General features: G+C 42.9%; 2 protein-coding genes across 3 annotated transcripts in view; both read right to left on the reverse strand.

The window, feature by feature from the left end:
- The window catches only part of LOC139368018 (rho GTPase-activating protein 22-like), a 37574-nt gene extending 21880 nt beyond the window's left edge, over positions 1-15694 (reverse strand). Inside the window, exons 1-3 of one of the 2 annotated variants that reach the window (XM_071106505.1) lie at positions 15310-15694; positions 10758-10957; positions 9462-9549 (exon numbers count right to left, since the gene is read on the reverse strand). In XM_071106505.1, the coding sequence (XP_070962606.1) occupies positions 9462-9549; positions 10758-10957; positions 15310-15352 (331 nt within the window). In that variant the 5' untranslated portion in view covers positions 15353-15694. Of the gene's footprint in view, positions 1-4295; positions 4672-9461; positions 9550-10757; positions 10958-15309 lie in introns of those variants that run through there. The other variant, XM_071106506.1, reaches the window with a different exon arrangement.
- Positions 15695-20612: 4918 nt separating this feature from the next.
- On the reverse strand, positions 20613-22100 carry LOC139367464 (leucine-rich repeat-containing protein 18-like). The gene is made up of 2 exons (XM_071105677.1): positions 21988-22100; positions 20613-21384 (listed from the first exon to the last, which is right to left on the reverse strand). Exon 2 carries the CDS (start codon positions 21378-21380, stop codon positions 20613-20615), a length of 768 nt encoding a protein of 255 aa, XP_070961778.1. The 5' UTR covers positions 21381-21384; positions 21988-22100.
- Positions 22101-27680: the final 5580 nt, after the last annotated feature.

Below are 27680 nucleotides of genomic sequence, written 5' to 3' on the forward strand. Positions count from 1 at the left end.
AAACAGTACCGTGTGGCGACAACCACACACACACGGAAACAAACACCCACAAGCCAACATTGAAACGCAGGCTACCTAAATATGGTTCTCAATGAGGGACAACGATAAACAGCTGCCTCTGATTGAGAACCATATCAGGCCAAACATAGAAATGGAAAAACATAGAAAAACACACATAGCCTGCCTACCACAACTCACGCCCTGACCATACTAAATAAAGACAAAACAAAGGAAATAAAGGTAAGAACGTGACAATGAACCTTATTTATAGGGCTACATATATTAATATGGGCTATTTTCAGCCCTTTCCTGGTCAGTTTATCAGAGATAGACATAATATGGAAAAGAACAAACAAACCAAAAAGGAAAGAAAAAACATTCAGCAGCCCAATAATCAGTTGGTCTGTGTAAGTGTGTGTGTGTGCTGCAGGGTTGAAGCTACAAACCCATAGGCTTGGCGATCTCATCCCTTCCAGGCTTTTCAGATAAATGATACCCTCGCGGCATGTAGTACGCGATCTGCAGATAGACTATACTCAGTATACATGGCATTGGGACATGCCAATATTGACGCCGTGCCTCAAAATTCTGCCTCAAAACCATCAATACACGCTGAATTCACCTGCACAGTTGATCTCAATTATTATTGGTTACCTCCTTACCGCTCCCTAAAATATGATATTTGTGTCCTGTTGCAACCCAAGTCTTTCAAGATACACTATATATACAAAAGTATGTGGACGCCCCTTCAATTTGTGCATTTGGCTATTTCAGCTAAGCGTCAGCTGGAGTGATGTAAAGCTCACCACCATTGGACTCTGGAGTAGTGGAAACGTGTTCTTCTTTAGTAATGAATCACTTTTCACCATCTGGCAGTCTGGGTTTGCCGGATGCCAAAAAAATGCTACCTGCCCCAATGCATAGTGTCAACTGTATAGTTTGGTCGAGGAAGAGTAATGGTTTGGGGCTGTTTTTCATGGTTCGGGCTAGGCCCCTTAGTCCCTGTGAAGGGAAATCTTAACGCTACAGCATACAATGACATTATAGACAATTCTGTGCTTCAACCTTTGTGGAAACAGTTTGAGGAAGACCCTTTCCTGTTTCAGGATGACAATGCCCTCGTGCACAAAGCGAGGCCCATACAGAAATGGTTTGTCGAGATCGGTGTGGAAGAACTTGATTGGCCCGCACAGAGCCTTGACCTCAACCCAATCGAACATCTTTGAGATTAATTGGAACGCCGACTGCGAGCCAGGCCTAATCGCCCAACATCACTGCCCGACCTCACTAATGCTCGTGGCTGAATGGAAGCAATCCCCACAGCAATGTTCCAACATCTAGTTGGAAAGCCTTCCCAGAAGAATGGAGGCTGTTATAGCCCATGATTTTGGAATGAGATGTTCGGTGAGCATGTGTCCACATACTTTTGGTCATGTAGTGTATGTTCGCCCTATGGTTGGTATTGCCATCGCAACAACTTAGTCCTTTTTTAACAGACTAAGGGCAATTGATCTATTTGACAAGTATTCTGTAAAGTATTTCCTTGGTTACCACACAAAATCTACTGTGGCAATTTACTTGACAATTCGTATGAATGGAAATTAACATTGGTGTAGCTTACTGACTGTTATTATTTTATTTGTTAATAGTTTCCTATTTACGTTATCCAAAAGTGTCATTTCTTATCAAGATCAGGGGGAAAACAACCATGGACTGTCCACATTTGAAATGTGTAACTACATCAAGTCAATCAGGGGATTGATTTATTTGTGCCAGAAGGGCGCGGGCCGGAATCGTATCTGCGTGACACTGTAGGCACATATATGCGCACTGAAGGCAGCGTCCCTAACCGCTAAACCATCCCAGGCCACAATTGAACTAAATTTTGACAGTTAATTTATAACCTTAGGATACACTAGACATTTGTACGTCATAGTCTGGTGGAGACCAATGTCTATCTTGTGTTATTACTCTATATAAAACAACGGTTGTTGATGTGTATGGCTGAATTTTAGATAAATGTTTGTACATTTGAATGTTGCAGTAACAGGGCCTAGGCCTAGAGTTTGTGCAATCGAGAGAGAATATGATTTTGATAGCAAGCCTGATCCCAGTGATTCGACTACCTCTGCATGGAGAGAAAGAGAACTGCTAATTTTCAGCCACTCACAAGGCTCATTTGAATTTCCTGATGCAGCACGAAAATTCTCTGCGACAGAAGTGTGATCAAGTTAAGAGCATCTGTAGATAGAATTCCTGTTAGTGCATTGCTACCATATTACTATAGTCTTAGAATAAGTTGAAACCCCTTATGCCAGAGTAAAAAGTAATGAGAATTCCCTTGCCTTCATAAAATATTGCATTACGATCCTATCATTTGACTGGTGGAATATTGGTTCTGCGAAGGTATACTGTCTTTCCCACTTGTCTTCTGCTTCAAAACAACTTCCTCATATACCAGACAGGAATAAAGCAATAATGCCCAGCTAGCTGCTGCCATCTGATATGAACTTCAATAAAGCAGAGAATAAATGGACTCCCACTGTAGGAGATGATCATATCATTCACCAAATATAATACCTTCTACTGTCTTGTACCAAATATACCTTCTGACCGTCTTGTCTTTATTGGCTACTTTCGGTTTCTAAAACATAGAACTTGATATCGCTACAGCTTGAAAAGCACTTCTTCAAAAAGCTGTTCCTTTATGTGGTCTGATAGGAAGGCCAAAGCTTTTCAGACCCAGTTCCTGTCATTAATAACAGTGTCGACCAGATGGATCCCTTCCCACCAGGTTGCCTAGCCAACGGGAAAGAGAGAAATCAAGCAAGTGATAAAGATGTCTTGCCGACGCAGACATAGAGGAGCCTGAACACAGCCAATAGTTTGTCTTCCAGCCCACCGCCAGGCGGATAAGACAGCTTCACTAAATCAGTCAAGGACAGGCAGACTGTCAACAAATCTAAGAAAATCCTCTGTTTGAAGAAAGAAAGTAAACAGATTTGATTTGGAGACAAGAGCTCTGGGATTTAATTATAGTAAGTCTCACTCCTACAGAGCACAGTGAAGGGCTGGTATTTTGGAAAGGACACTTCATGTTCCACAGAAAACTGCAGTGAAGGTCATTTTTGGATGCTAATGATTCCCTCAGGTTGGTAAATGTCAGACTGCCAACTGTGCTTGTGGATGAATGGATCCTTAGTGGAAGATGAAGGATGGGTTTTACTGCGAAAATACATTTCTTCTTATCGCTGATTTTACTGTGTGAGCTTAGTTAACTGACTGCAGTAAATGGTAAGCAGTGGTGTTGTGTGTGTACGGTATGTGTGTGTGGTCAGTGTTAATAATTATTCTGAGGATTGGGAGTGGATTAACTCCTGTTGACCATTGTGATTGTCCAACCTTTGTTGGATAATCAGAAAAGCTTACCCTTCAAGTGAAATGAAGGACTCTTCACAAAACCTGACTGCAGTATGTATGTTATACAACAACAGAGCCACCAACTAAAGATAACACTTCTTTGAACCCCTCTAGTGCCCCTACTAAGTACACCTTCTGTCGGGGTATGACAGACTGCACTATGGACAAAACAAGTGAAATCCACAACAGACAGATTCATCTCAACCGCCAACCTGGTCTCATAGCATTTCCTATGGATCTGTATGTAAATCCGAAACACTCCCTTTAGTGATATGTTACGTTTCGTTTTGTGTGGTATGTATTAATTTGTGGATGTCCATCATCCATTTCGTAGGATATGTTACGAATTACAATTCGCATGATATGTTACAAATTGCAATTCGTACAATATGTTACGATTTTGCAATACGTATGCTATGTCACGAATTGTAGCTATAGTTAGCTAGGCTAGGGATTAGGGTTAGGGGATGCGGTTAGGGTTAAGTTTAGAGTTAGTAGTTAGGTAAAATGGTTAAGGTTAGGGGAAGGGTTAGCTAACATGCTAAGTAGTTGCAAAGTAGCTAAAAAGTAGTACATAGTTGCTAAAATTGTCCTTGATGACCTTTGGGTTGCTAGACGTGCACGTCCAACCCAACCACCCTCCTTTCATTTATGCCTTAGGTAACCTTCTGTCTTATGTAACCATACCAAACCTAACATATCATGCTCATTTGGGTGTTTACATTTACTACAGTATGTTACATCTAATCTATGAGACTGGGCTTCAACCACCCATAGCTGTCCAATGTACATTGTAATTACAGCACATTACATGTACTCAAATAAAATGAAATGACATTTTCCAAATATAACTCTAAAAAGGTAGCTAGCATTACCTTGCAGGTGTTCCTGTTTGAGCCCGGTGGGCTTACAGCAGGCCAGCCCCATTCCCATGTTTCACTGAGGGGAGCTGACAGTGCTACAGCTGGGGCATGAACGTACACACTGCCCTCCTGGAGGTTGTATATCTTTATCCACAAACAGGTACTACTGGGCAGACGGTGCCAATAAGGCATGCTCGATGCCAGGAAAAACAAAACCCCAAAAACAAGTCCCTTCTTATTTTTCATCCGTTCACACGGTCCCTCATTCACTAACATGGGCAGCAGCAAATCCCTCTATCCCCTAGCTCCCCTATGGAGAGGCAGGTCCCAGAGGAAGAGCTAAGCTCTCCTTGTGTTGCCTTGCCTTGCTCTCCCTCCCTGGCTGTGTGCAGCTGTGCGTGGAGTGACAGGAAGATGGGCTGCTCTTCCTTTCCTTACCAAACAAACCTCCACCGTCCCCACACAGAAAACAAACAGACCCTGCTAATCAATTGGGAAGCCTCTGGCTGGCCAGCTTTGTGATGGTGATCTATAGTATGAGTCTAAACCGCAATGTACTGTATCAATGTAATCATGTTGTTGGATCACACAATGCTGTAGGCTAGTTTGTACTACTAGCCCATACACAAAAAAGTGTTAAACAAATGAAAATATATTTTATATTTGAGATTCTTCAAAGTAGCCACCCTTTGCCTTGATGACAGGTTTGCACACTCTTGGCATTCTCTCAACCAGCTTCATAAGGAATGCTTTTCCAACAGTCTTGAAGGAGTTCCCACATTTGCTGAGCACTTGTTGGCTGCTTTTCCTTCACTCTGCGGTCCAACTCATCCCAAACCATCTCAATTGGGTTGAGGTTTGGTGATTGTGGAGGCCAGGTCATCTGATGCTGCACTCCATCTCTCTCCTCGGTCGAATAGCCTTTACACAGCCTGGAGGTGTGTTTGGGTCATTGTCCTGTTGAAAAACAATGATAGTCCCACTAAGCACAAACCAGATGGGATGGCGTATCACTGCAGAATTCTGTGGTAGCCATGCTGGTTAAGTGTGCCTTGAATTCTATATAAATCACTGACAGTGTCACCAGTAAAGCACCCCCACACCTCCTCCTCCATGCTTCTCATTGAGAACCACACATGTGGAGATCATACGTTCACCTACTCTGCGTCTCACAAAAATCTCAAATTTGGACATCAGACAAAAGGACATATTTCCACTGGTCTAATGTCTATTGCTCGTGTTTCTTGGCCCAAACAAGTCTCTTCTTCTTATTGGTGTCCTTTAGTAGTGGTTTATTTGCAGTAATTCGACCATGACGGCCTGGATCACGCGGTCTCCTCTGAACAGTTGATGTTGAGATGTGTCTGTTACTTGAATTCTGTGAAGCGTTTATTTGGGCTGCAATTTCTAAAGCTGGTAACTCTAATGAACTCCTCTGCAACAGAAGTAACTCTGGGTCTTCCTTCCCTGTGGCGGTCCTCATGAGACTCAGTTTCATCACAGCGTTTGATGGTTTTTGCGACTGCACTTGAACAAACTTTCAAAGTTCTTGAAATTTACTGGATCGACTGACGTTCATGTCTTAAAGTAATGATGGACTGTCATTTCTCTTTGCTGATTTGAGCTGTTCGTGCCTTGGTCTTTTACAAAATAGGGTATCTTCTGCATACCACCCTTACCTTGTCACAAAACAACTGATTGGCTCAAACACATTAAGAAGGAAAGAAATTCCACAAATTAACTTTTAACAAGGCACACCTGTTAATTGAAATGCATTCCAGGTGACTACCTCATGAAGCTGGTTGAGAGAATGCCAAGAGTGTGCAAAGCTGTCATCAAGGCAACGTGTGGCTACTTTGAAGAATCTGAAATATAAAATATATTTTGATTTGTTTAACACTTTTTTGAGTACTACATGATTCCATATGTATTATTTCATAGTTTTGATGTCTTCATTATTATTTTACAATGTAGAAAATTGTAAAAAAAAATAAAGAAAACCCTTGAATGAGTAGGTATGTCCAAACTTTTGACTAGTACTGTATGCAAGCAAGTCGCTTTCGATAAAAACGTTTGATAAATGGCCTGTATTAATTCCAGCATGCTGCTCAGAGACATGGGACTCAAACCCAGCACTTAGCTTGTTTCCTTTCATAGACATGGGACTTAAACCCAGCACTTAGCTCGTTTCCATCCATAGACATGGGACTTAAACCCAGCACTTAGCTTGTTTCCATCCATAGACGTGGGACTTAAACCCAGCACTTAGCTCGTTTCCATCCATAGACGTGGGACTTAAACCCAGCACTTAGCTCGTTTCCATTTCTTACGCAACACTATCTGGGGTCATGAAGTGAACCATTGTTGTAGTTGCTGACAGTTTATGCATATCAAGTAAGAAGAGCTCACACTGAAGCTCAGATGAAATGTAGGTATGCATTAATATTGTCTACTTTTCCAACCTGGGTTACATTACTCAAGTAAACAAGGTCATAAACCAATCAGAATCACGTAATTTCACACAGCAATTAACTATAGAGACTTATAAGGATCTTGTTGTAGTCTATCCCTATTCCGAGTCAGCCTGGTCTGTAAGGAATGATCAGACAGACATTCAGCACTGACAGCAAGCTGAACTCAGAGCAGAAGTACTGTAAGTCTTTAGAGAGGAGGACTGTCCCTTTGTCTAGAACTGTTACCGGTGTGCTTAATAAAACCCATGGATGTTGCACGTGTGGGGGAAGGGGATAGACAAACAGATATTTGATAAGGCTGAACTTAGTTAAATACTCTGTGGGAGAGCTGGGGGCAGGGGACAGGCTCCAAGTGTGTGTGTGTGTGTGTGTGTGTGTGTGTGTGTGTGCGTGCGTGCGTGCGTGCGTGCGTGCGTGCGTGTGTGTGTGTGTGTGTTTGCACATGCACTGGCTAAACAAGTAGCCTGCAATAAGGAATTAGCTGAAGTAGTCACGTTTACACAGGCTTGTGCTTTAGTGTGTGTGTGTGTGTGTGTGTGTGTGTGTGTGTGTGTGTGTGTGTGTGTGTGTGTGTGTGTGTGTTAGTGCACCATCCTGTTGTTTCCCAGCTGGCTTTATGGCTAGAGAACCAACACAAAGGGAAGTTTAGCCTTGAGTAGCCCCCTTAAGCACAGACAGCATTTAAAAACCACAGATTATTACAACTGTTCCTTAAGCTGATTTTCAGTCATAATCTGACTGGCTTTCAGTCATAGCCGTATACTTTCAGTTGAACCAAAATGGATTGTTGGATTTGGCTGTGCTTTCATTCATTGCTTACTTTCTAGGTCCCAAGGATTTTACAGTTAAAATAAGCAGGATATTTTACTTTGAAAAGGTGTGAGGCCTCCCAAACTAGTTTAATAAAACCCTTGGATATGAGGACAGAAGAAATGCTATCAGAGAGGTTAATTTGGTCATACAGGATGTCTATCGATGTAGAAGTTCTTGTGGAAATGAGTGGAGATGTATCATGTATCAATGTATCATCATCACCTGCCAAATTTTGGACCCCAAAGAAAATCCAGCTACTTGTACCCTTGATGAGTTAGTCTCAGTTTGCAGGGGCTTTTTCCTCTCTTTCGTTTGGACAGCGCAAGGACCTTTAAGGTGTCCACAACAAACACGACCTGCAAGGGCGTTTATTGCCAGAGCTCATGCATAGAGTCAGTGAACTGAGACCCAGGAACACCCTATCGCCCAGCCTTGCTCTGAAAGGATTACGCGACGCAGTAACAGAAAACGAAAGGTGCTAAGAGAAATTCATCAAACGTGCTATGAACATCATACCGACAGTAGCCTCAGGAGTCATGGGCTCTCTATCCCCCTGCAGTCAAAAGCCAAATTGTTAAACGAATTGCAGGCACTGCTCTGTGCCAGAACCAGTGTTGAAATGGATAGTATGAATGAGGACATAGGACCATCGGTCCAAAGTGGATCTGACTCCATACTGTATGGAGACATTTTGGCTGGCATGGGTCAATGTATTATTCCCTGTGGACCCACTGTAAGAAGTGTACAGAAAGCTTCCCTGCGCCTCTGTTGAAGCCTTACACTAATACTTGTTTACCATGATCCCCTGTTTCCCAACCCCTCTTACTAAAGTGCTAGAGTGGATCTTTATCGTAGTGCGAAAGTCAACCTAAGCCCTCAGTGGCTGTTCATTTCAAAGCTGAGAAGCGAAAAAGGCTTTCGTTTAAGCTGATTAAGAATAAAACAAAGGGGGATAAAAAAACAAAACAAGGGCCTGAGGATTGAATATCTTGTAAACATTAGATGTAGGCGGTATGGAGGGGATAAGTTGGGTTTGGGAGTGAGAGGTATGTAAAGTGCACAGACCAGATTGAAATTCAATCCCCTTTCCATTCTCACTGTCGCACTGTTTTAATGGTCTTCAGAAATGGCTTTGTCTGGCTGTGTGCTGCCTGCCTGGCCCATCCACACTTGGCTGATTGGGGTCACACTCTCCTGCAATATTTACTCAGCATAAATAAAACACACAGGGACCCACTGGCCCGTCGACAACAATAAACAGTGGGAAAAACCACCTAGCAAATACCCTTTACTGCGTGATGTAGCTAACTCGCATACTCTGAGTGACTTTCATTGAAAATGACCATTTGGCTGTATTGAGAGCAACCAAAAGCTTGAAGAGCTGATTGAGTAGGGTCTTTCCAGCACACTCGCCCCCAGGCAACGCTGTGTATTGTCTGTGTATGGATGTCAACAGTAACAGACTCCTGATAGACATGAGACCCAGGTATTGGGGTCGATAAGCCTGGACAATTCTCTTTTCTCCCTGAGGTATTAATGTGTTCTTAGAGATTAGTTCTGATTCTGGAGTCTTAGTTTGGAAATTATGTTATGAGAGAGATTATCATCCACAGGATTTCGAAAGCAATTCTTAGCTGGTCATATAATTGCACAGTGCATTGAGTGCAAGCTCATCTACCAGTCAGTAGTGTGTACTGTATGTGTCCTACATCTACATTCTCTACACCAGACACCGTTGTTAAACATCAGCATTGCCCCCTGCTGGCCTACGGCGGTATTGAGGAAACTGCAATGTTAAATATCAGCTCTGTGCGGTGATGCCTGACTTTGACAGCACATGTATTTTTTTTGTGAGAATAGGAGAGGGTTTGGTGTTGATGGATCACCTCACCTGGAACGATTTCAAAAAGATGCCTCCCTGGTTCTTCTGAGTTGGCGGTGAGCTCATTCACCTGACAGCCCTGCAGGGGTATGCAGCCCTGGAACGAACAAACCGAGAAGGACATAACTGGAACACAGGAATCAGCAGCATTTGGGAATAGATCCATTTGAAACCAAAGATTAATGATACCTCAGTGAGACTCTAATCGATTAAATCACAAATATTGATTAAATCATGATGAGAATATTAGGGTAGGAAATAGACCGAAGATCTCGTTATTTATATTGATCTCTTTAATCTATCCAATGATGAAGATGTACACATTATCAAATGCAGATCAATAGTAATTTAACAAGGCCTGTTAATCAAGGCCTGTTAATTAGAGACTACGCAGAAGGAAAATTGGTCTCATCCTACCAGTCTGGAGCTGGCACTATCCCACATCAAACAGGCTGCGATCTTCCAAATGGCCAAACTAGAGGCCAAGCTGTCACCACATTAGTCGCCATGGCAACAAATTGGTAGAGCGTTGGCGCAGGGCTAGCAGCCCAGAAGCACATCTCCCAAGCGTACAATGTGGCTTGAATACTGCTGGTGGGAACGAATGAATGAGAAGAACCAAAATGTAACTCAAGATCTGAGATTATTCTTCCTTCAGAATGTGTCTTGGAGCAAATTCTCTGGCTCTAACACCAATCCATTCCTTAATGACCTGCTCTGCATGATGAGAAATGGCTATAGATCGCTTTTGTGCAAATGTCCTTCCTCCAATTATAATTTCCTTTCATCTCAGTGTGAGACCTTGATGTGTCATGTGCCTATGCAATGCCCTGCTCCGATTCCTATTGATTAGATGGGGGGAAAGCGTCCAGATCGACACTCGCACACATCCTGAATACTGCACAGGGAGGTGTGTGTGTAGAGAAATCAGTTCTGGCTGGATGACTATGGACAACCTGTGATTAAAAGGTGTCAACCAACAGATGTCATGACTCATGACCAACACTGAGTGACGGTATCAAAATGATGTTTTATCCTGATTTTCCTCCTAGGCAGGGCACGATGACAATGTAATCCATCCAGGCTAGGTCATGGTATAGAAAGATCTTTCTTTTCTATTGGCCATTTGACCTGCGTGTCTAAGGAATGGATGGAAAAACCACAGCAGACATGCAAAGTATTTGTGGAGAGGATCTGAACCTGCGACGTTGGCATTATAGTAAGGTCCCACATTCAACCAAATTAAGGATGTCAGCTAACCTCTGTAAGAACGTGAAGAAGAGCTTAGGTGTGAACGTTCAGTACCTGTGGCTTGGTCTCCTCCTCCTCTTTGTAGAAGAAAAGCTGGTCGGAGCGCAGGACAAACCATCTCAGCTGCCAGTTCTTCATGATGCTCCTCTGTTTCTTCAGCCAGCCAGCTTTCAGAGCCCCCTCCTGGAGACTGGGGGAGGACGGGCGGATTGGGCCTCGGGACACATCTCCCATCACCATGCTCTTGGACCGGGCTGGAGAGTGGAGATACACATACAAACATGAATACAAATACACATTTAAGCAGTAGGGAGACAGGCACATACACACAGTGTGTGTGCGCTCCAGGGTTGCCATGGTGAGGCACATACCACACACACCATGTCCTGCCCTGGAGCTGAGGCTGAGGCCCCCCTTCCTCCCCCGGGTAGAGGTGGCTGGAGACCCACCCGGCACAGGGAAGAAATGAGAGGCCTCAGGTGATATAAGTGATTAATGTAAAGCCCCTGGTAGAGAGTTATTGTCAGTTCTGGCAGACCAATAGAACCAGGAACCTGTTTGAACTGGGATAACAAGGCCTCCTGGGATTGTCTCTGGGTTTTAGTGTAATGTGAGCTCAGTCAAGGACCGTCTCAGATGCAGTTCATGTCAGGAGGCTCTGGAGTCACGCGCTGTCCCTCATCCTGTATCAGTTTCAATCTGTTCTCTATTCAACGCAATTGATGAAATGAGCTACATTAAAAATGACAGGAATCATTCAATATTACTCAATATTTTTCTCAGAGAGAAGATGGCGCTGAGAGGCACGGCAGTTCTGCTTCTAGCTCCTAAGCAGTTTTGCAGTATTTCTCTTTTTTTGGTGTTATTTCTATTAAACTCAAATACAAGCATTTCGCTACACCTGCAATAACATCTGCTAAATATGTGTATGTGACCAATAAAATGTGATTTGAATACAGTACAGCCTGTGCAGAAAGTAACATCTGGTGATTACTAGTGGGAAGCAGCATGCTTTGATCATGCCATTTCCCCAAATCAACTAAACCCTGAATGCAGCTTCTAGAGACAATCCTGAGAGAATAACCACTCAGCAACACATCTCACGGAGCCAAACAGCAGCAAGGCAAACAAGACAAAACTATTTGATTATCATGTATAATTTATAAGAATCAATCCAGCATCCTGTGTGACACACTCAGGATCAATGCCCAGATGGCTTGGAGGCGGAAGGGGGGATGAAAATCAATGTTTGTTCTGTTATTTCTCTCTTATTCTCCTTCTGCTTCTTCTTCTTCTTCTTGCGATATGGGATGGGGGGCCAGGAGTTTCTCACATGGTCAAAGAAAACTCCTGACCCTAAGGATGGGGAATGCTATGGTATAGATGCAGACACCCTGAAGAGACACTTCCCGACATATCCCCGGGCACCACCAACCATGTTTCACTGGAATGAACTGATAGTTCAAACGGTTCATTCATTTACAGTCATTGTGTACTATACTCTGTGGTTGTGGGCTTGGCTGTGGCACAACATAGCATGGCCACTATAGCCTGGTCATCACTCCACCCTCTACTCCTATCTCCATCGTTGCCTGGCTCCATTCCTAATCGGTTAAACTCACAAGAGGAACAGGGGCCGTATATCACATTAACCATCTCTCTCTTTCCGTCTACAACCATCCCTCTCTGCCTCCGTCACCGTGTCTGGCTGCACTGCTGGCCCCACTTAGCCCTGTGTTCTACCCTGGAAGCCTTATTAGAGTAAGTGCATACTGTACACTCAAGAGTCCTGCAGGGACTATAAGCATGGTTAGTAGAGTGTTGTTTGAGCTCTTTCGTTTGAATTGGTTTGTTGAGAGAATTAATTTGAATTGGTTTATTGTGAGAATTAATTTGAATTGGTTTATTGTGAGATACAATGGGCTCTAGTCAATCTGTTCAAAGCTGAAGCGAGAAATGTTAAGGTCATTTCCGATTGAGCTGGCATATGCAGAGTTTACTGTGAATACAGTCTCCGCCGAAGCGGGAACATTGCCTTTAAATTTCAATCATTCTGTAAAGCTGAACTTCTGCGATGCGGATTGAATAGAACCCAATATCGAAGAATTATCGAACAAGAACAATATTGTCTTAATTGGAACTATTAGGAGAAGGTCTTTCACTACTGTAGTCATTATTCTGTCATTCTGGACAGATGTATTTCATCAGTGGTGTTTCAGGACACAGTGGCGTTGTGGGTTTTCTAAACGGACATTTGGGGGAAACCTCATGAGTTTTGTTTTCCAGTTTCCACACTGTCTTTTCAAATTTGTCTCCACAGGAAGAAACCAACTGGGTCCAAGAGGAGTGAAGGAATGATTTGTAAATGTTGCCATAGTAATGTAATGTACTGTAGTTCGCACCAGCTGTTGCAATCCGTGGGCGCTTTGGAATACACTGCCCAATTATCTGAGTCAGTGTGTGTGTGTGTGTGTGTGTGTGTGTGTGTGTGTGTGTGTGTGTGTGTGTGTGTGTGTGTGTGTGTGTGTGTGTGTGTGTGTGTTTGTAGGCCAAACGCTACACTGAGTCAGTTTGGACCTTTCTCCTCACAGTGATTCATACCTTCCATAGGGTTGACATGGGTGTAGCTACAATGTGGTCTCACTCAATCTGTAACATTGGGACTGTGGTGCAAAGTGAACATTTTCACAAAATACTAGCAATTCATTGAGTGTGCGTTCATACTAGGTCTTTTTCCATGTTTAAAGTTAAGTAAATGGATGATTCACTCTCCCAGTAGCCCTGGGATTCAAACCCACACATGCTATCCCCTCCATATGATCTATAGTTATCTTCAATGAACAAGTAGTAGATTGGTGGTCCACCATCTTGATTCTATGTATCATGTACCCCCTGACCCCAGAGAATAGTCTGCCAAGGATGTGCATCATGAGTCATTTACATTGTGTATGAGCTTCATTAATATCATCAATCAATGAGCTGATGTCTAAAAGAGCCAGCGGAGATGTGCTCTGTAATATCTGTTTATTTAGCATGTTTCAATGTGCTGCTACTAGCGTATGCTATATATGTCTAACCCATAGTAATTACACATTGTATGATTTAATCCAGAGCAGAGCCATGTGTTTGGAGAGTTGAGACATTGAGGCTTCTGCAATATGATGCATTTTCATGACACTACAACATTCTATGGCAGCCATGTTGGCTTCCTATTAACATTACATGAGGAATATCATGTCTAGAATGAGCGTTATGATGCATTTACATGACAATACAACATTCTATGGCAGCCATGTTGGCTCCCCATTAACATTACATGAGGAATATCATGTCTGGAATGAGCATTATGATGCAGCCACGTTAGCTAAATACATGGCTCTGATCCATAGTAATGGCATAGACTAAGTGTGGCTGTTTTCCTGTTGATCTCAGACCTTACAGTATGATGTTTCAACGTGGGTGAAAACTCAACCCAGAGATAGTCACCATGACCCTAGAGAATTATGACTGCATGATTGCATTGCACACACACGTACTATAGCCTATATCCAGTCGCTATTTTTAATGCACTTTTGAGCTGTGTAGTCATCATCACACGGTATAGATGTATATGTCCCCTCTCCACATCGAAGAACAGCTATCCATTAACCCGTCACAATGGGCAGACTTATCAGCCACAAGACAAATTACCTGGCTCTTTTTCTCCAAGCATGGAATCCATTTTGAGAAATTCTATTTCATGAATCTGGTTGCTGTGTGATTTATGATGCCTGGGAAGGGGCTGGTAGAGTTACAGGTGCATCATTTCCACTGACTCCTCTGCGGTTGATGAATATATTAACCCATTGAGAATTAGTGGAGTGTTTGCGTTGCCGGAGAAACTGTTGCGTTGCCGGGGGGGTGGGGTGGGGGTGGGGGTACTTATCTATGCTGTGTGTGTGGGTGTACTACTGTGCCTGTAGCTTAGCTGTCAGTACTGTCCATGATGTGTAATATAGTACAGTAGTGGGATCTCTCATTCCAAAAAAACATGGTGAGGAGAAGAGGGAAACAGCTGCGATGTGGGCTATTTAATGAGGTTTCCATGGACCAGGAAATAGATTTTCTATGGACCAGGAATTGAAATCGAATTTCGTCATGTGTTTTGTTGAATGAATAAAAGGAAGCAATCACATTCCAATTACAACATCTATGCAGAGAATGTGTGTATCTTAGAACCACAAAGCTAATTGAATCTATTTAATTAATCCATTTCGTTTCTCGTACACTCTCAATTGTATCTTACTTTAGAGAGAATAACAGAACAAAGATAACAAAGTGACCTATCCCTATATCTAGTGATATTCACCTTTTCACATTCACTATTTAAACACACCTGCATCATTTTGACGTTCACCATTCAATGCATCAAAAGCAGCAATTGACAGACAAGCATCAGATCAGCATTATCAAGATGAAACAGGAGATGATGATGTCATTGACAGCATCGTAGTAGAACGACCCGTGTGTACCGCCCATATGCTCCATTCAGATATGTAGTGGTAGTAGTAGTAGTATGGTTAGGTAGTAGTGGTAGAGAAAAATACAACGCGCTCGGCTCTCTCACCTCTCCTGGTCTGTCTAATCTTGGGACTCAGCATGGCTGTCATCGCAGGAATACCACACTGGGCATGTTCATCCGTCCGTCCGTCCGGCACCCCACCCCTCTTGCTCTTGCTCTCTATCACTCTTTCTCAACACACCATCCTCTCCTCTGTCCTGCCTCTCCTCTCTTCTCTCCTCTCTACCACTGACGTTCTGCAGTAGGCAACAGCAGCAGCAGCAATAGCAGGCTAGGGGGCTGAGGCTGAGGGGGAGGGATTCCTCCTCCTCGCACACGCTCAGTGGCCTCCACCCGTCCCTACTGCATTATTCATCGCCAGGGTGACCACGGCGGTAGGGAGGGTGGAGGGAGGGGGGATCTCATCCCACTCTTACTACACCACACTGACAGGTAAATGCCTGTGTGTGATCAGAATGTCCTTCCAAGCGCAGGCTTCACTGAGGCTGAAACACACGAGGGGTAGAGCTGCTGTCTTCCCTCTCTCGTCCTCTCACTCTTCCTCTCTCTCTGGCTGGCAGCTACCATCTTAATCGGCTACAGCTGTGTGCTTCCCTGTTTTTCACAGATGTTCTGTCATTTTCTCACTTTCTCTCTTCTTCTCCCTCTGTGTTCTTCCTTTTCTTTCTCGAGTCTCTGCCTCTATCATCTCTAGAGCTCTGTATATTATCTCTCTCTGACTCTCTCATCTCTAGATCTCTGTATATGATCTCTCTATGCCTCTCACGTCTCTAGATCTCTGTATATTATCTCTCTCTGCCTCTCGTCTCTAGATCTCTGTATATTATCTCTGCCTTTGTCATCTCTAGATCTCTGTATATTATCTCTCTCATCTCTAGATCTCTGAATGTTGTCTTCTCCCTCCCTCCATCCCTCCCTCTCTCTCCCTTTCTCTTTCCCTTATTTCCACATCTCTCTAAGAATATGTCCCTCAGTCAGACAGCAGCAGCCCAGATATCCTCCTTCTTCTCTTCATCCTCCTCCTCCTCTTCTCCCCCTCTTCATGCTCCTCTTCCCGTATGGAGGATAATAGCTTTAAATCCTCCATTGCAATTGAATCAGCACTGCCCTGTAGACCACAGATGCTCTTATTACAGAGCCCAGAGGGGGGAGGGCAACACACACCCTAGCACAAGCCCAAAATGAGACAGCAATAAAAACCTCACCACCATGGATAGCGTATAGGACTATGGTTAGGGTTGGGCTGGGCACTGCTGTTTTTGTTCAGTCATAACCACTGGGCTGCTCATGAAATATGGGCTCCTATGTCTATTTCAGAGGTGCATCACATGTTGTATTGTTGTTTAGTGGTTTAAGATGGATTGTTTGAAATGGGAAATATCATGGCTTAGCACTAGCTGTGTGAAAACCTGCAAGCAATGCTGTACAGTAATTAAGCAATAAGACCTTAGGGAGTGTGGTGTGTGGCCAATATACCACGGCTAAGGGCTGTTCTTAGGCACGACGCAAAGTTGAGTGTCTGGATACAGCCCTTAGCCGTGGTATACTGGCCATATACCACAAACCCTGAGGTGCCTTAATGCTATTATAAACTGGCTACCAATGTAATTAGAGCAGTAAAAATATGTTTTTTCATACCTGTGGTATACTGTCTGATATACCACTGCTGTCAACCAATCAGAATTCAGGGCTAGAACCACCCAGTTTATAATACACATGTAGCCTTCTTGTGTCAATGCATGTCCTTGTACTGAATTGGAATATGCTGACTAGCGATACTGCTGACTGTCTACAAATGGGAATCCAGAGCTTTGCTCTCAAGTTAAATATTCATCAGAGGAGGCTGGTGGGAGGAGCTAAAGGAGGATTGGCTCACTGGAATGGCTGGGATGGAATAAATGGAAGGGTATCAAACACATCAAACATATGGAAACCACATGTTTGACCCGTTGCATTCATTCCATTCCAGCCATAACAATGAGCCTGTCCTCCTATAGCTCCTCCCACCAGCCTCCTCTGATATGAATAGTTTAACCTAAGTATATTTTCATAATGGATACGTGTGGTAGTTGTTGTGAGATTGTCTTGGCTGTCTGTTAAAGGTGTGATGACTTAGAATTACTTATTGATTTGCAGTGTGTTCAAGAATCAGCCATCCATTCTTATGGGGGTGTTTGGCAGTGACTGTATTGACAGAAGGCTTTGCAGATCTACACCATTAGTTTCTACAGTAAAGATTTTTTTGGATGGTTGACACTGTGCCAAACATACTATTCATTATATTCAATGTAGCGTCAGTCGGAATGCTGGGGACTTACACTTCATTAAATATATGGCATCTAAAGAAATGAATGGGTCGTTTACAAACAGGTATAGACTAAATTACTTCACAGATTGTTGTTATACTGACAATTATTTAGGATGCGATGAATGGAAATCTGGGGTGGACCCTTACTGTAATGAATGATGTAATTGAATTCGAAAATGAAAACCTATAACCACTGTTTGGGCTATTCCAGTGCCAGTCATTCTTTAATCTTCTTCTAAATATTTAATACTATATATTCAGTTATACCAGAATACAGACATCTGTGGTAATAATTTGATGTGGGAGGTGGACTCCAACCACGCTGAGTGCATTCTACAGTCATAATTGACCAGTGAAAAATCCAATTGGGGCTTATTAGTTCAAACCTGTAACGTCTGTAGAGACAAAGTTGATTCCCATGTGCCCCTGCAGCCCCCGTTCTCCCCGACACAATGCTCAAACCCCCATTACCCTGTCACTGGCAATTAGCAAGGGCCATCATTTCATCTGCTAATGGATGTGATGGGGAACATTCTGACAGCAGAGTATGCACTGGCTGCCACGTATGTCTGAATGATGAGTGTTAAAGTCCATCACACACACACACACACACACACACACACACACACACACACACACACACACACACACACACACACACACACACACACACACACACACATACACACACACACACACACACACGCACGCACGCACGCACGCACACACACACACACACACACACACATACGGCTTCTGCTCCACTGCATTCTGCCAGCCTGACTGACGGAGTGAGTGTGTGCATGTGTGTGTGTGTGTGTGTGTCTGTGTGTACTGGTGCATTGATTTCCTATAGCGCTGACACAGTGGTGAGCAGTGTGTAAAGCAAAGCATGTTAGACTGCTCACCTGTGACAAGGCTGCATGGAGAGAACACAGAAAGGAGGATCTTATAAGATACCGCCTCTTAACATTGATAGTGACCAGATCTTATAATGGTCAGATCAATACTGTGTAGTTTCTGTTGGCTAACTAGTTAATCTATCGATTTAGCGTCTTTATCTTCTTGTTGACTCAGCACTTCTCCGGTCAACGTCAGCCCCAGGCAGCCGCATGGTAAATACGGTGTAAGGTTGGAGATGGTGATGACCTTGTGTCTCAAGGGTTTATTAAAATGGAAGATAGGGTAATAGCAAGGCTGTTCCACTGAGGTGTGTGCACAGACCTTATCAAGCCGTCACTGTTGGTGCAGAAATGTGCTGGCAGTCTTTGCCAGCCTGTTCCCAGATCAGTTTGTGCTTTTGCCTACTTCACTGTCATTGTCAAGCCAAACATAAAGTACCAGTCCAAAGACTGGACATACCTACTCATTCAAGGGTTTTTCTTAATTTTTACTATTTTCTACGATGTAATAATAGTGAAGACATCAAAACTATGAAATAACACAAATGGAGTAAACAAAAAGTGTTTAACAAATCAAAATATACTCTAGATTTTAGATTATTCAAGGTAGCCTTTGCCTTGATGACAGCTTTACACACTCTTGGCATTCTCTCAACCAGCTTTACCTGGAATGCTTTTCCAACATGTAGTAAACAAAAAGTGTTTAACAAATCAAAATATACTCTAGATTTTAGATTATTCAAGGTAGCCTTTGCCTTGATGACAGCTTTACACACTCTTGGCATTCTCTCAACCAGCTTTACCTGGAATGCTTTTCCAACAATCTTGAAGGAGTTCCCACAGCTGTTGGAACCAAAAATCTCAAATTTGGACTCATCAGACCAAAGGACAGATTTCCACTGGTTTAATGTCTATTTCTTGTGTTTCTTGGCCCACGCAAGTCTCTTCTTCTAGTTGGTGTCCTTTAGTAGTTGTTTTTTGCAGCAATTTGACCATGAAGGCCTGATTCCTGCAGTCTCCTCTGAACAGTTGATGTTGAGATGTGTCTGTTACTTGAACTCTGTGAAGCATTTATTTGGGCTGCAATTTCTGAGGCTGGCAACTCTAATGAACGTATCCTCTGCAGCACAAGGTAACTCTGGGTCTTCCTTTCCTGTGGTGGTCCTCACGGGAGCCAGTTTCATCATAGCGCTTGATGGTTTTTGCAACTGCACTTGAAGAAGTTCTTGAAATGTTCCGTATTGACTGACCTCCATCTCTTAAAGTAATGATAGGCTGTCATTTCTCTTATTTGAGTTGTCCTTGCCATAAAATGGACTTAGCTATTTTCTGTATACCACCCAAACTTTTGACTGGTACTGTATATTTTTTTCCTAGGTTTCCAATTGTCTGATTCATCCCCCCTTCCTCTCCCCTGTAACTATTCTCCAGGTTGTTGATGAAAATGAGAATGTGTTCTCAGTCAACTTACCTGGTAAAATACAAAATAAAAACTATGTCTGGGATGTTGTTGTCTTGGGCCTAGTGTGATTCCTTACTGGAACAGAGGAGACAGATAATCAGATAAAGAATGAGAATGAAATCATATTTATTAACAGAAACATGTGAAATGATTTAGAATACACCAAATGAGAATACTGTATAGTGAAGCTAAGGCAGGTTTTCTTCTAGTAGTTTGTTGAAGAACATTACAGTAGTTCAAACTCTAGAGGGTGGTAGAGTAGAACACGTATAAAAAGCTGTGGTTACAGATGTATGACTGTAACCTCTGTAATGTTTTTGTCTACCAGAATTCCTGATATGCTTAATATACATTGTTTGTAATAAGCAGCTATTGCAATGGAGCACCTGGACTGTTCTCCTCCTAAATAATCTGTCCTTGGTGACCTTTTGATGATCATGGAGGACATGGTTCCTGGTTCTGTCTTGGTGGAGTAGAGCTTCCCGGAAGTGACTTTTTTTGTAGCAGGTTAGGAGAACGTACGCAGCTGATTAGGATAAATAATGTATCGGGTTAGGAGTATTAGGTTAAGGTTAGGAAAAGGGTTAGGGTTAGCTTAGAGGCTATCCTAACCTGCCATGAAAAGTCACTTCCGGTCATAGCTATACTCCATCTAGTCACAATCCTGGTTCCTCAATCACCTCCAGGTGGCCTGGTCCTCCTGCGCCACCGAGTTGGGTGTGATCAGGCCGGCGAAGATGGACCTCCCATGAGCAGGGGCTCTGCTTAGCCTGCTGTCCAACCTCTGCCTGGCGTCTTTGACCTTCTTGAGGCAGGAGGCACACAGGCAGCTCTCCCTCACCAGGTACAGACATTCCACCCTCTGGATGTGGTCTATGCCTTTGTCATCCCCCGAGGGGATTGGGTTACACTTCAGGTTGATGCTCTCAAGGTGGGGCAGGTTGCGGAGGCACTCGGGCACCCGGGTCAGGTGGTTGTTGAACAGACCCAGGTGGCGCAGCTCCTTGAGGGCTGCGATGGAGGAGGGGATGCTTTCGAGTAGGTTCATGCCCAGGTTGAGGCTCCTCAGCTTCTGCAGGAGGCCGATCTCGTTGGGGAGTCCTATACTGCTCAGTAGGTTGTTACACAGGTTGAGGTTGTATAGGTTCTGGAGGTGCCCGATAGCTTCCGGAACGTGGTCCAGCTGGTTGCTGTGGAGATCCAGCCAGCGGAGGTTGACAAACTTGTCGATGGAGTCAGGGATCTTCTTGAGCATGTTGCGGCTCAGGTCCAGCTCGTCCACATCACACAGCTTCAGGATGCACTTGGGAAAGCTGGCGATCTCCATGTTGCTGAGGTCCAGCCGACGTTTGCCGTCCACGGTCAGCTTCAGAGCCAGCTTTGCCATCTTCAGGGTGATCTTCCGGCCTTTGGGCTCTTTTGACTGCTTGTTGCCCTTGGCCATGGTGCTTGAATAAATAAAGGAGGTGCAACTTGTTATGAGTTTAGTGTTTAACAAGTTTGATTAAAGGTGGTTTCCTTGGTTAAGCTTTAACCTGTTCCATCAATATGTTATTCAGTTTTCTATGGTTCTAACTACTTCAAGGATCGTAACAAAGCTGTTAATTTCTCCTTTACACATGAAGTAGACAGTAGAACAATGGCATTACTAGTAGAACCAGAACTTGATGTAATAGATATTGTCATAATCCCTTGTATCCATGGCAATAGACTTGTCTCACTGTAACTAAGCTCATCACATTACAGCTAAGGACATGACACAGCCGGCTGTTTGTCACTGTAGCAGAGAATGAACATGCACCTTGACCACAACAACTCTCAATCCCACCTTTTAGTAGAATAAAAGAGTGAATAGTCATTGATTTGACTGTATAGCTTATCTTTAAATGAACAATTATAAATAAGTTTCAACGATTCTCACATTCCCCCTATTTAACCTAACCTCTTACAACACTGACATCAACACTAGAATCTACTGTATGACTTTTCATCAAGTTTCACTTGTTCTGAACTTATAGAATAGAAGAAAAATATGATGTTTTGTTTCTTACCAGCATTGGAGTTAGTCCACCACCCCCAGATCAGTGCAGAGCCAGAGAGGGTGCAATCTCCAGAGCGAAGACACAGGAATACTCTCCCAAGGTACGGCCGTGTTTATCGAGGATCATTCCATCTCCCTAGCTGTGAATTATACATAAGAGCCACCGAGAGCCATGTAAATAAAAACCAGGAAGTGCATCGCTCCGACGTTTTTAAGTGGACGCAGCTGAGGCCCTGTGTTTAACTGTCAGCCTGGCCTGGGTACACTGTGAGTGCTGCAAGCTTTGTCACGTTTTTCTTTGTAACCAAGCAACTGAATTTGGTTTATAACTAGGTCTGAGGCCTACAGGGAAAGAGCTAGTGTACTGTTGTTGCTGTTAATACCTTACTGTGTACATTCTGTACACAGTTAGCATACAGTTGAAACTCAGAAGAAATAAGCACAAATAAGCCTGTCATGTTGAGACATAAATGGTGGAAAATCTTAGACTATTTTCGTGTTACATTCTCATATTTCTCAAGTCATTTACTGCTACATTTACGTCCATGTACATGGAAGTACCTAAGTGGGCCCTCATCCTACAGGAATAGAAAAGCAAAAACAACATGTTTTCTTTTACTTGGAGATAAAGAGATTGATCTTTGGCTATTGGAAGCTCTAAGAGAGTAATGTAATTCAACTTAAAGACATCAAGACGGAGTCAAAAGTAGGGCATATAAATTGACTTGTCCCCTTCGATCTGGTCCCCTTCCCATGTTTGTAAATAGCATAGACTATGACCCACATCTCAGACTTCGCCCAATTAGTGTTATGAAATCTGTCACATGGTTCATAAGATACCTTAAAGCCACACACATACCTTATAGTGACATTACTCAGCCCTGTCAACAAGTGTATTTTTATCCAGATGGGTATTTCATAACACATTCAAGAATCACTAATCTCAGTCAGTATCATTTAGCACCAATAGATGGCACCATGATAAGGGGTGATGGAAAATAAATGAACGTTACCTTGATCCGAAACTTCAGCAGCACAGATTCGTGTAGAATTCTTACCATTCCATGATTTGGTATTCTACTGAGAATGGTTCTAAGAATGGAACAGGTATTTATGATGTCACTCACTGCTGTAAATCGATACATTCTAAATCTATGGTCAGTCTTATTTGCATGTATATGGAATATTTGGAGGTCATTGTTGATAGAAATGTAATCTGAAGGAGGACTAGCAGTATGAAAAATGTTATGAAAAGTAATAATGTCTCTGGTGCTTGAAAATACTTAAACGTACCTAATAAAGCACACATTTCCATCAAATCTGTGCTCTTGACATTTACCATGGCCGTTGTAAATTTAATTGGTTTGACAACTGAATCTGGTGTCAATAAAATGTAAGGGTATAGTTTACCTTAGCCAGTTAGACAGTACCAACTTCGCTTCAGTGCCTGAATTTAACATAGACCATATGCAAATGTATGCATGTAATGAAGACAGACAGACGTACTGACCTACTTAATTGAGCGAGGCCCACTGCACCTTGTGGACCTTTGAATAGGCTGGATAGATTACGCTTGATGATCTGCAGAGAGAGAGAGAGAGAGAGAGAGAGAGAGAGAGAGAGAGAGAGAGAGAGACAGAGAGAGAGAGAGAGAGAGAGAGAGAGAGAAATGGTGTTCCAAAAAAGGACCAGTTGCCAGGACCATGAATACAAATTGCATCTAGACACCGTTGCCCTAGAGCAGACAAAAACTATACATACCTCGGCCTAAACATCAGTGCCACAGGAAACTTCCACCAAGCTGTGAACGATCTGAGAGACATGGCAAGAAGGCCCGTCTATGCCATCAAAAGGAACATAACATTTGACATACCAATTAGGATCTGGCTAAAAATACTTGAATCAGTTATAGATCCCATTGCCCTCTATGGTTGTGAGGTCTGGGGTCCGCTCACCAACCAAGAATTCCCAAAATGGGGCAAACACCAAATTGAGACTCAGCATGCAGAATTCTGCAAAAATACCCTCTGTGTACAACGTAAAATACCAAATAATGCATACAGAGCAGAATTAGGGCAATCCCACTAATTTTCAAAATCCAGAAAAGAGACGTTAAATTCTACAACCACCAAAAAGGAAGTGATTCCCAAACCTTCTATAACAAAGCCATTACCTACAGAGAGATGAACCTGGAGAAGAGCCTCCTAAGCAAGCTGATCCTGGGGCTCTGTTCACAAACACAAACTCACCCCACAGAGCCCCAGGACAGCAACACAATTAGACCCAACCCAATCAGGAGAAAACAAAAAGATAATCACTTGACACATTGGAAAGAATTTACAAAAAAACAGAGCAAACTAGAATGCTATTTGGCCCTACACAGAGAGTATACAGCGGCAGAAAACCTGACCACTGTGACTGACCCAACATTAAGGAAATCTTTGACTATGTACTGTGTGCATAGCCTTGCTATTGAGAAAGGCTGCCGAAGGCAGACCTGGCTCTCAAGAGAAGACAGGCTATGTGCACATTGCCCACAAAATGAGGTGGAAACTAAGCTGCACTTCCTAACCTCCTGCCAAATGTGTGACCATATTAGAGACACATATTTCCCTCAGATTACACAGACCCACAAAGAATGTGAAAACAAACTCCCATATCTATTGGGTGAAATACCACAGTGTGTAATCACAGCAGCAAGATTTGTGACCTTTTGCCATTAGAAAAGAGCAACCAGTGAAGAACAAAACCTATATTTGTTTATTTATTTTCCCTTTTGTAATTTAACTATTTGCACATCATTACAACACTGTATATAGACTTAATCAGCTAGAAAGATCTGTCGGCATCGAGTAATTGTCTCTGGCCCCCTCCCAGTTAGGGGGAGTGATATGCTCTACAGAAGAGTCTCACAACTAAATCGCTGGTTGAAAACTGTTTTCTGCTCTCATCTTATCTACCAACATAGACAGGGCTCTAACTCCCCTAGCTCCACAATGAAATAGGGTGCAGGCCAGGCAGCAGGCTGTTAGCCAGCCTGCCAGCATAGTGGAGTCTGCCACTAGCACAGTCAGTGTAGTCAGCTCAGCTATCCCCATTGAGACCGTGTCTGTGCCTCGACCTAGGTTGGGCAAAACTAAACATGGCGGTGTTCGCCTTAGCAATCTCACTAGGATAAAGACCTCCTCCATTCCTGTCATTATTGAAACAGATCATGATACCTCACATCTCAAAATAGGGCTACTTAATGTTAGATCCCTTACTTCAAAGGCAATTATAGTCAATGAACTAATCACTGATCATAATCTTGATGTGATTGGCCTGACTGAAACATGGCTTAAGCCTGATGAATTTATTGTGTTAAATGAGGCCTCACTACCTGGCTACACTGGTGACCATATCCCCCGTGCATCCCGCAAAGGCGGAGGTGTTGCTAACATTTACGATAGCAAATTTCAATTTACAATAAATAAATAAATAAATAAATAAATAAATAAAATAAAATAAAATTACCTTTTCGTCTTTTGAGCTTCTAGTCATGAAATCTATGCAGCCTACTAAATCACTTTTTATAGCTACTGTTTACAGGCCTCCTGGGCCATATACAGTGTTCCTCATTGAGTTCCCTGAATTACTATCGGACCTTGTAGTCATAGCAGATAATATTCTAATCTTCTAATCATAAATCATTTTTGGTGACTTTAATATTTACATGGAAAAGTCCACAGACCCACTCCAAAAGGCTTTCGGAGGCATCATCGACTCAGTGGGTTTTGTACAACATGTCTCTGGACCTACTCACTGTCACAGTCATACTCTGGACCTAGTTTTGTCCCATGGAATAAATGTTGTGGATCTTAATGTTTTTCCTCATAATCCTGGACTATCGGACCACCATTTTATTACGTTTGCAATTGCAACAAATAATCTGCTCAAACTCCAACCAAGGAACATCAAAAGTCATGCTATAAATTCACAGACAACACAAAGATTCCTTGATGACCTTCCAGACTCCCTCTGTCTACCCAAGGACGTCAGAGGACAACAATCAGTTAACCACCTAACTGAGGAACTCAATTTGACCTTGCGCAATACCCTAGATGCAGCTGCACCCCTAAAAACTAAAAACATTTGTCATAAGAAACTAGCTCCCTGGTATACAGAAAATATCCGAGCTCTTCCAGAAAATTGGAACGGAAATGGCGCCACACCAAACTGGAAGTCTTCCGACTAGCTTGGAAAGACAGTACCGTACAGTAGTACTATATCTCTTGACACATTGATGAAAATAGTATTGGCCTCTAAACCTTCAAGCTGCATACTGGACCTTATTCCAACTAAACTACTGAAAGAGCTGCTTCCTGTGCTTGGCCCTCCTATGTTGAACATAATAAACGGCTCTCTATCCACCGGATGTGTACCAAACTCACTAAAAGTGGCAGTAATAAAGCCTCTCTTGAAAAAGCCATACCTTGACCCAGAAAATATAAAAAACTATCAGCCTATATCGAATCCTTCATTCTTCTCAAAAATTTTAGAAAAAGCTGTTGCACAGCAACTCACTGCCTTCCTGAAGACAAACAATGTATACAAAATGCTTCAGTCTGGTTTTAGACCCCATCATAGCACTGAGACTGCACTTGTGAAGGTGGTAAATTACCTTTTAATGGCATCAGACCAAGGCTCTGCATCTGTCCTTGTGCTCCTAGACCTTAGTTCTGCTTTTGATACCATCAATCACCACATTCTTTTGGAGAGATTGGAACCCCAAATTAGTCTACACGGACAAGTTCTGGCCTGGTTTAGATCTTATCTGTCGGAAAGATATCAGTTTGTCTCTGGGAATGGTTTGTCCTCTGACAAATCAACTGTAAATTTCGGTGTTCCCCAAGGTTCCGTTTTAGAACCACTATTGTTTTCACTATATATTTTACCTCTTGGGGATGTCATTCGAAAACATAATGTTAACTTTCACTGCTATGCGGATGACACAGCTGTACATTTCAATGAAACATGGTGAAGCCCCAAAATTGCCCTCGCTAGAAGCCTGTGTTTCAGACATAAGGAAGTGGATGGCTGCAAACTTTCTACTTTTAAACCCGGACAAAACAGAGATGCTTGTTCTAGGTCCCAAGAAACAAAGAGATCTTCTGATGAATCTGACAATTAATCTTAATGGTTGTGCAGTCGTCTCAAATAAAACTGTGAAGGACCTCGGCGTTACTCTGGACCCTGATCTCTCTTTTGACGAACATATCAAGACTGTTTCAAGGACAGCTTTTTTCCATCTACGTAACATTGCAAAAATCAGAAACTTTCTGTCCAAAAATGATGCAGAAAAATGAATCCATGCTTTTGTTACTTCTAGGTTAGACTACTGCAATGCTCTACTTTCCGTCTACCCGGATAAAGCACTAAATAAACTTCAGTTAGTGCTAAATACGGCTGCTAGAATCCTGACTAGAACCAAAAAATGTGATCATATTACTCCAGTGCTAGCCTCCCTACACTGGCTTCCTGTCAAGGCAAGGAACCGCCCTTGCTGTCTCTGCCTGGCCGGTTCCCCTCTTTCCACTGGGATTCTCTGCCTCTAACCCTATTACAGGGGCTGAGTCACTGGCTTACTGGTGCTCTTTCATGCCGTCCCTAGGAGGGGTAAGTCACTTGAGTGGGTTGAGTCACTGATGTGATCTTCCTGTCTGG

The sequence above is a fragment of the Oncorhynchus clarkii genome, chromosome 16 (genome assembly GCF_045791955.1).
Source record: "Oncorhynchus clarkii lewisi isolate Uvic-CL-2024 chromosome 16, UVic_Ocla_1.0, whole genome shotgun sequence".
NCBI lineage: Eukaryota > Metazoa > Chordata > Actinopteri > Salmoniformes > Salmonidae > Oncorhynchus > Oncorhynchus clarkii.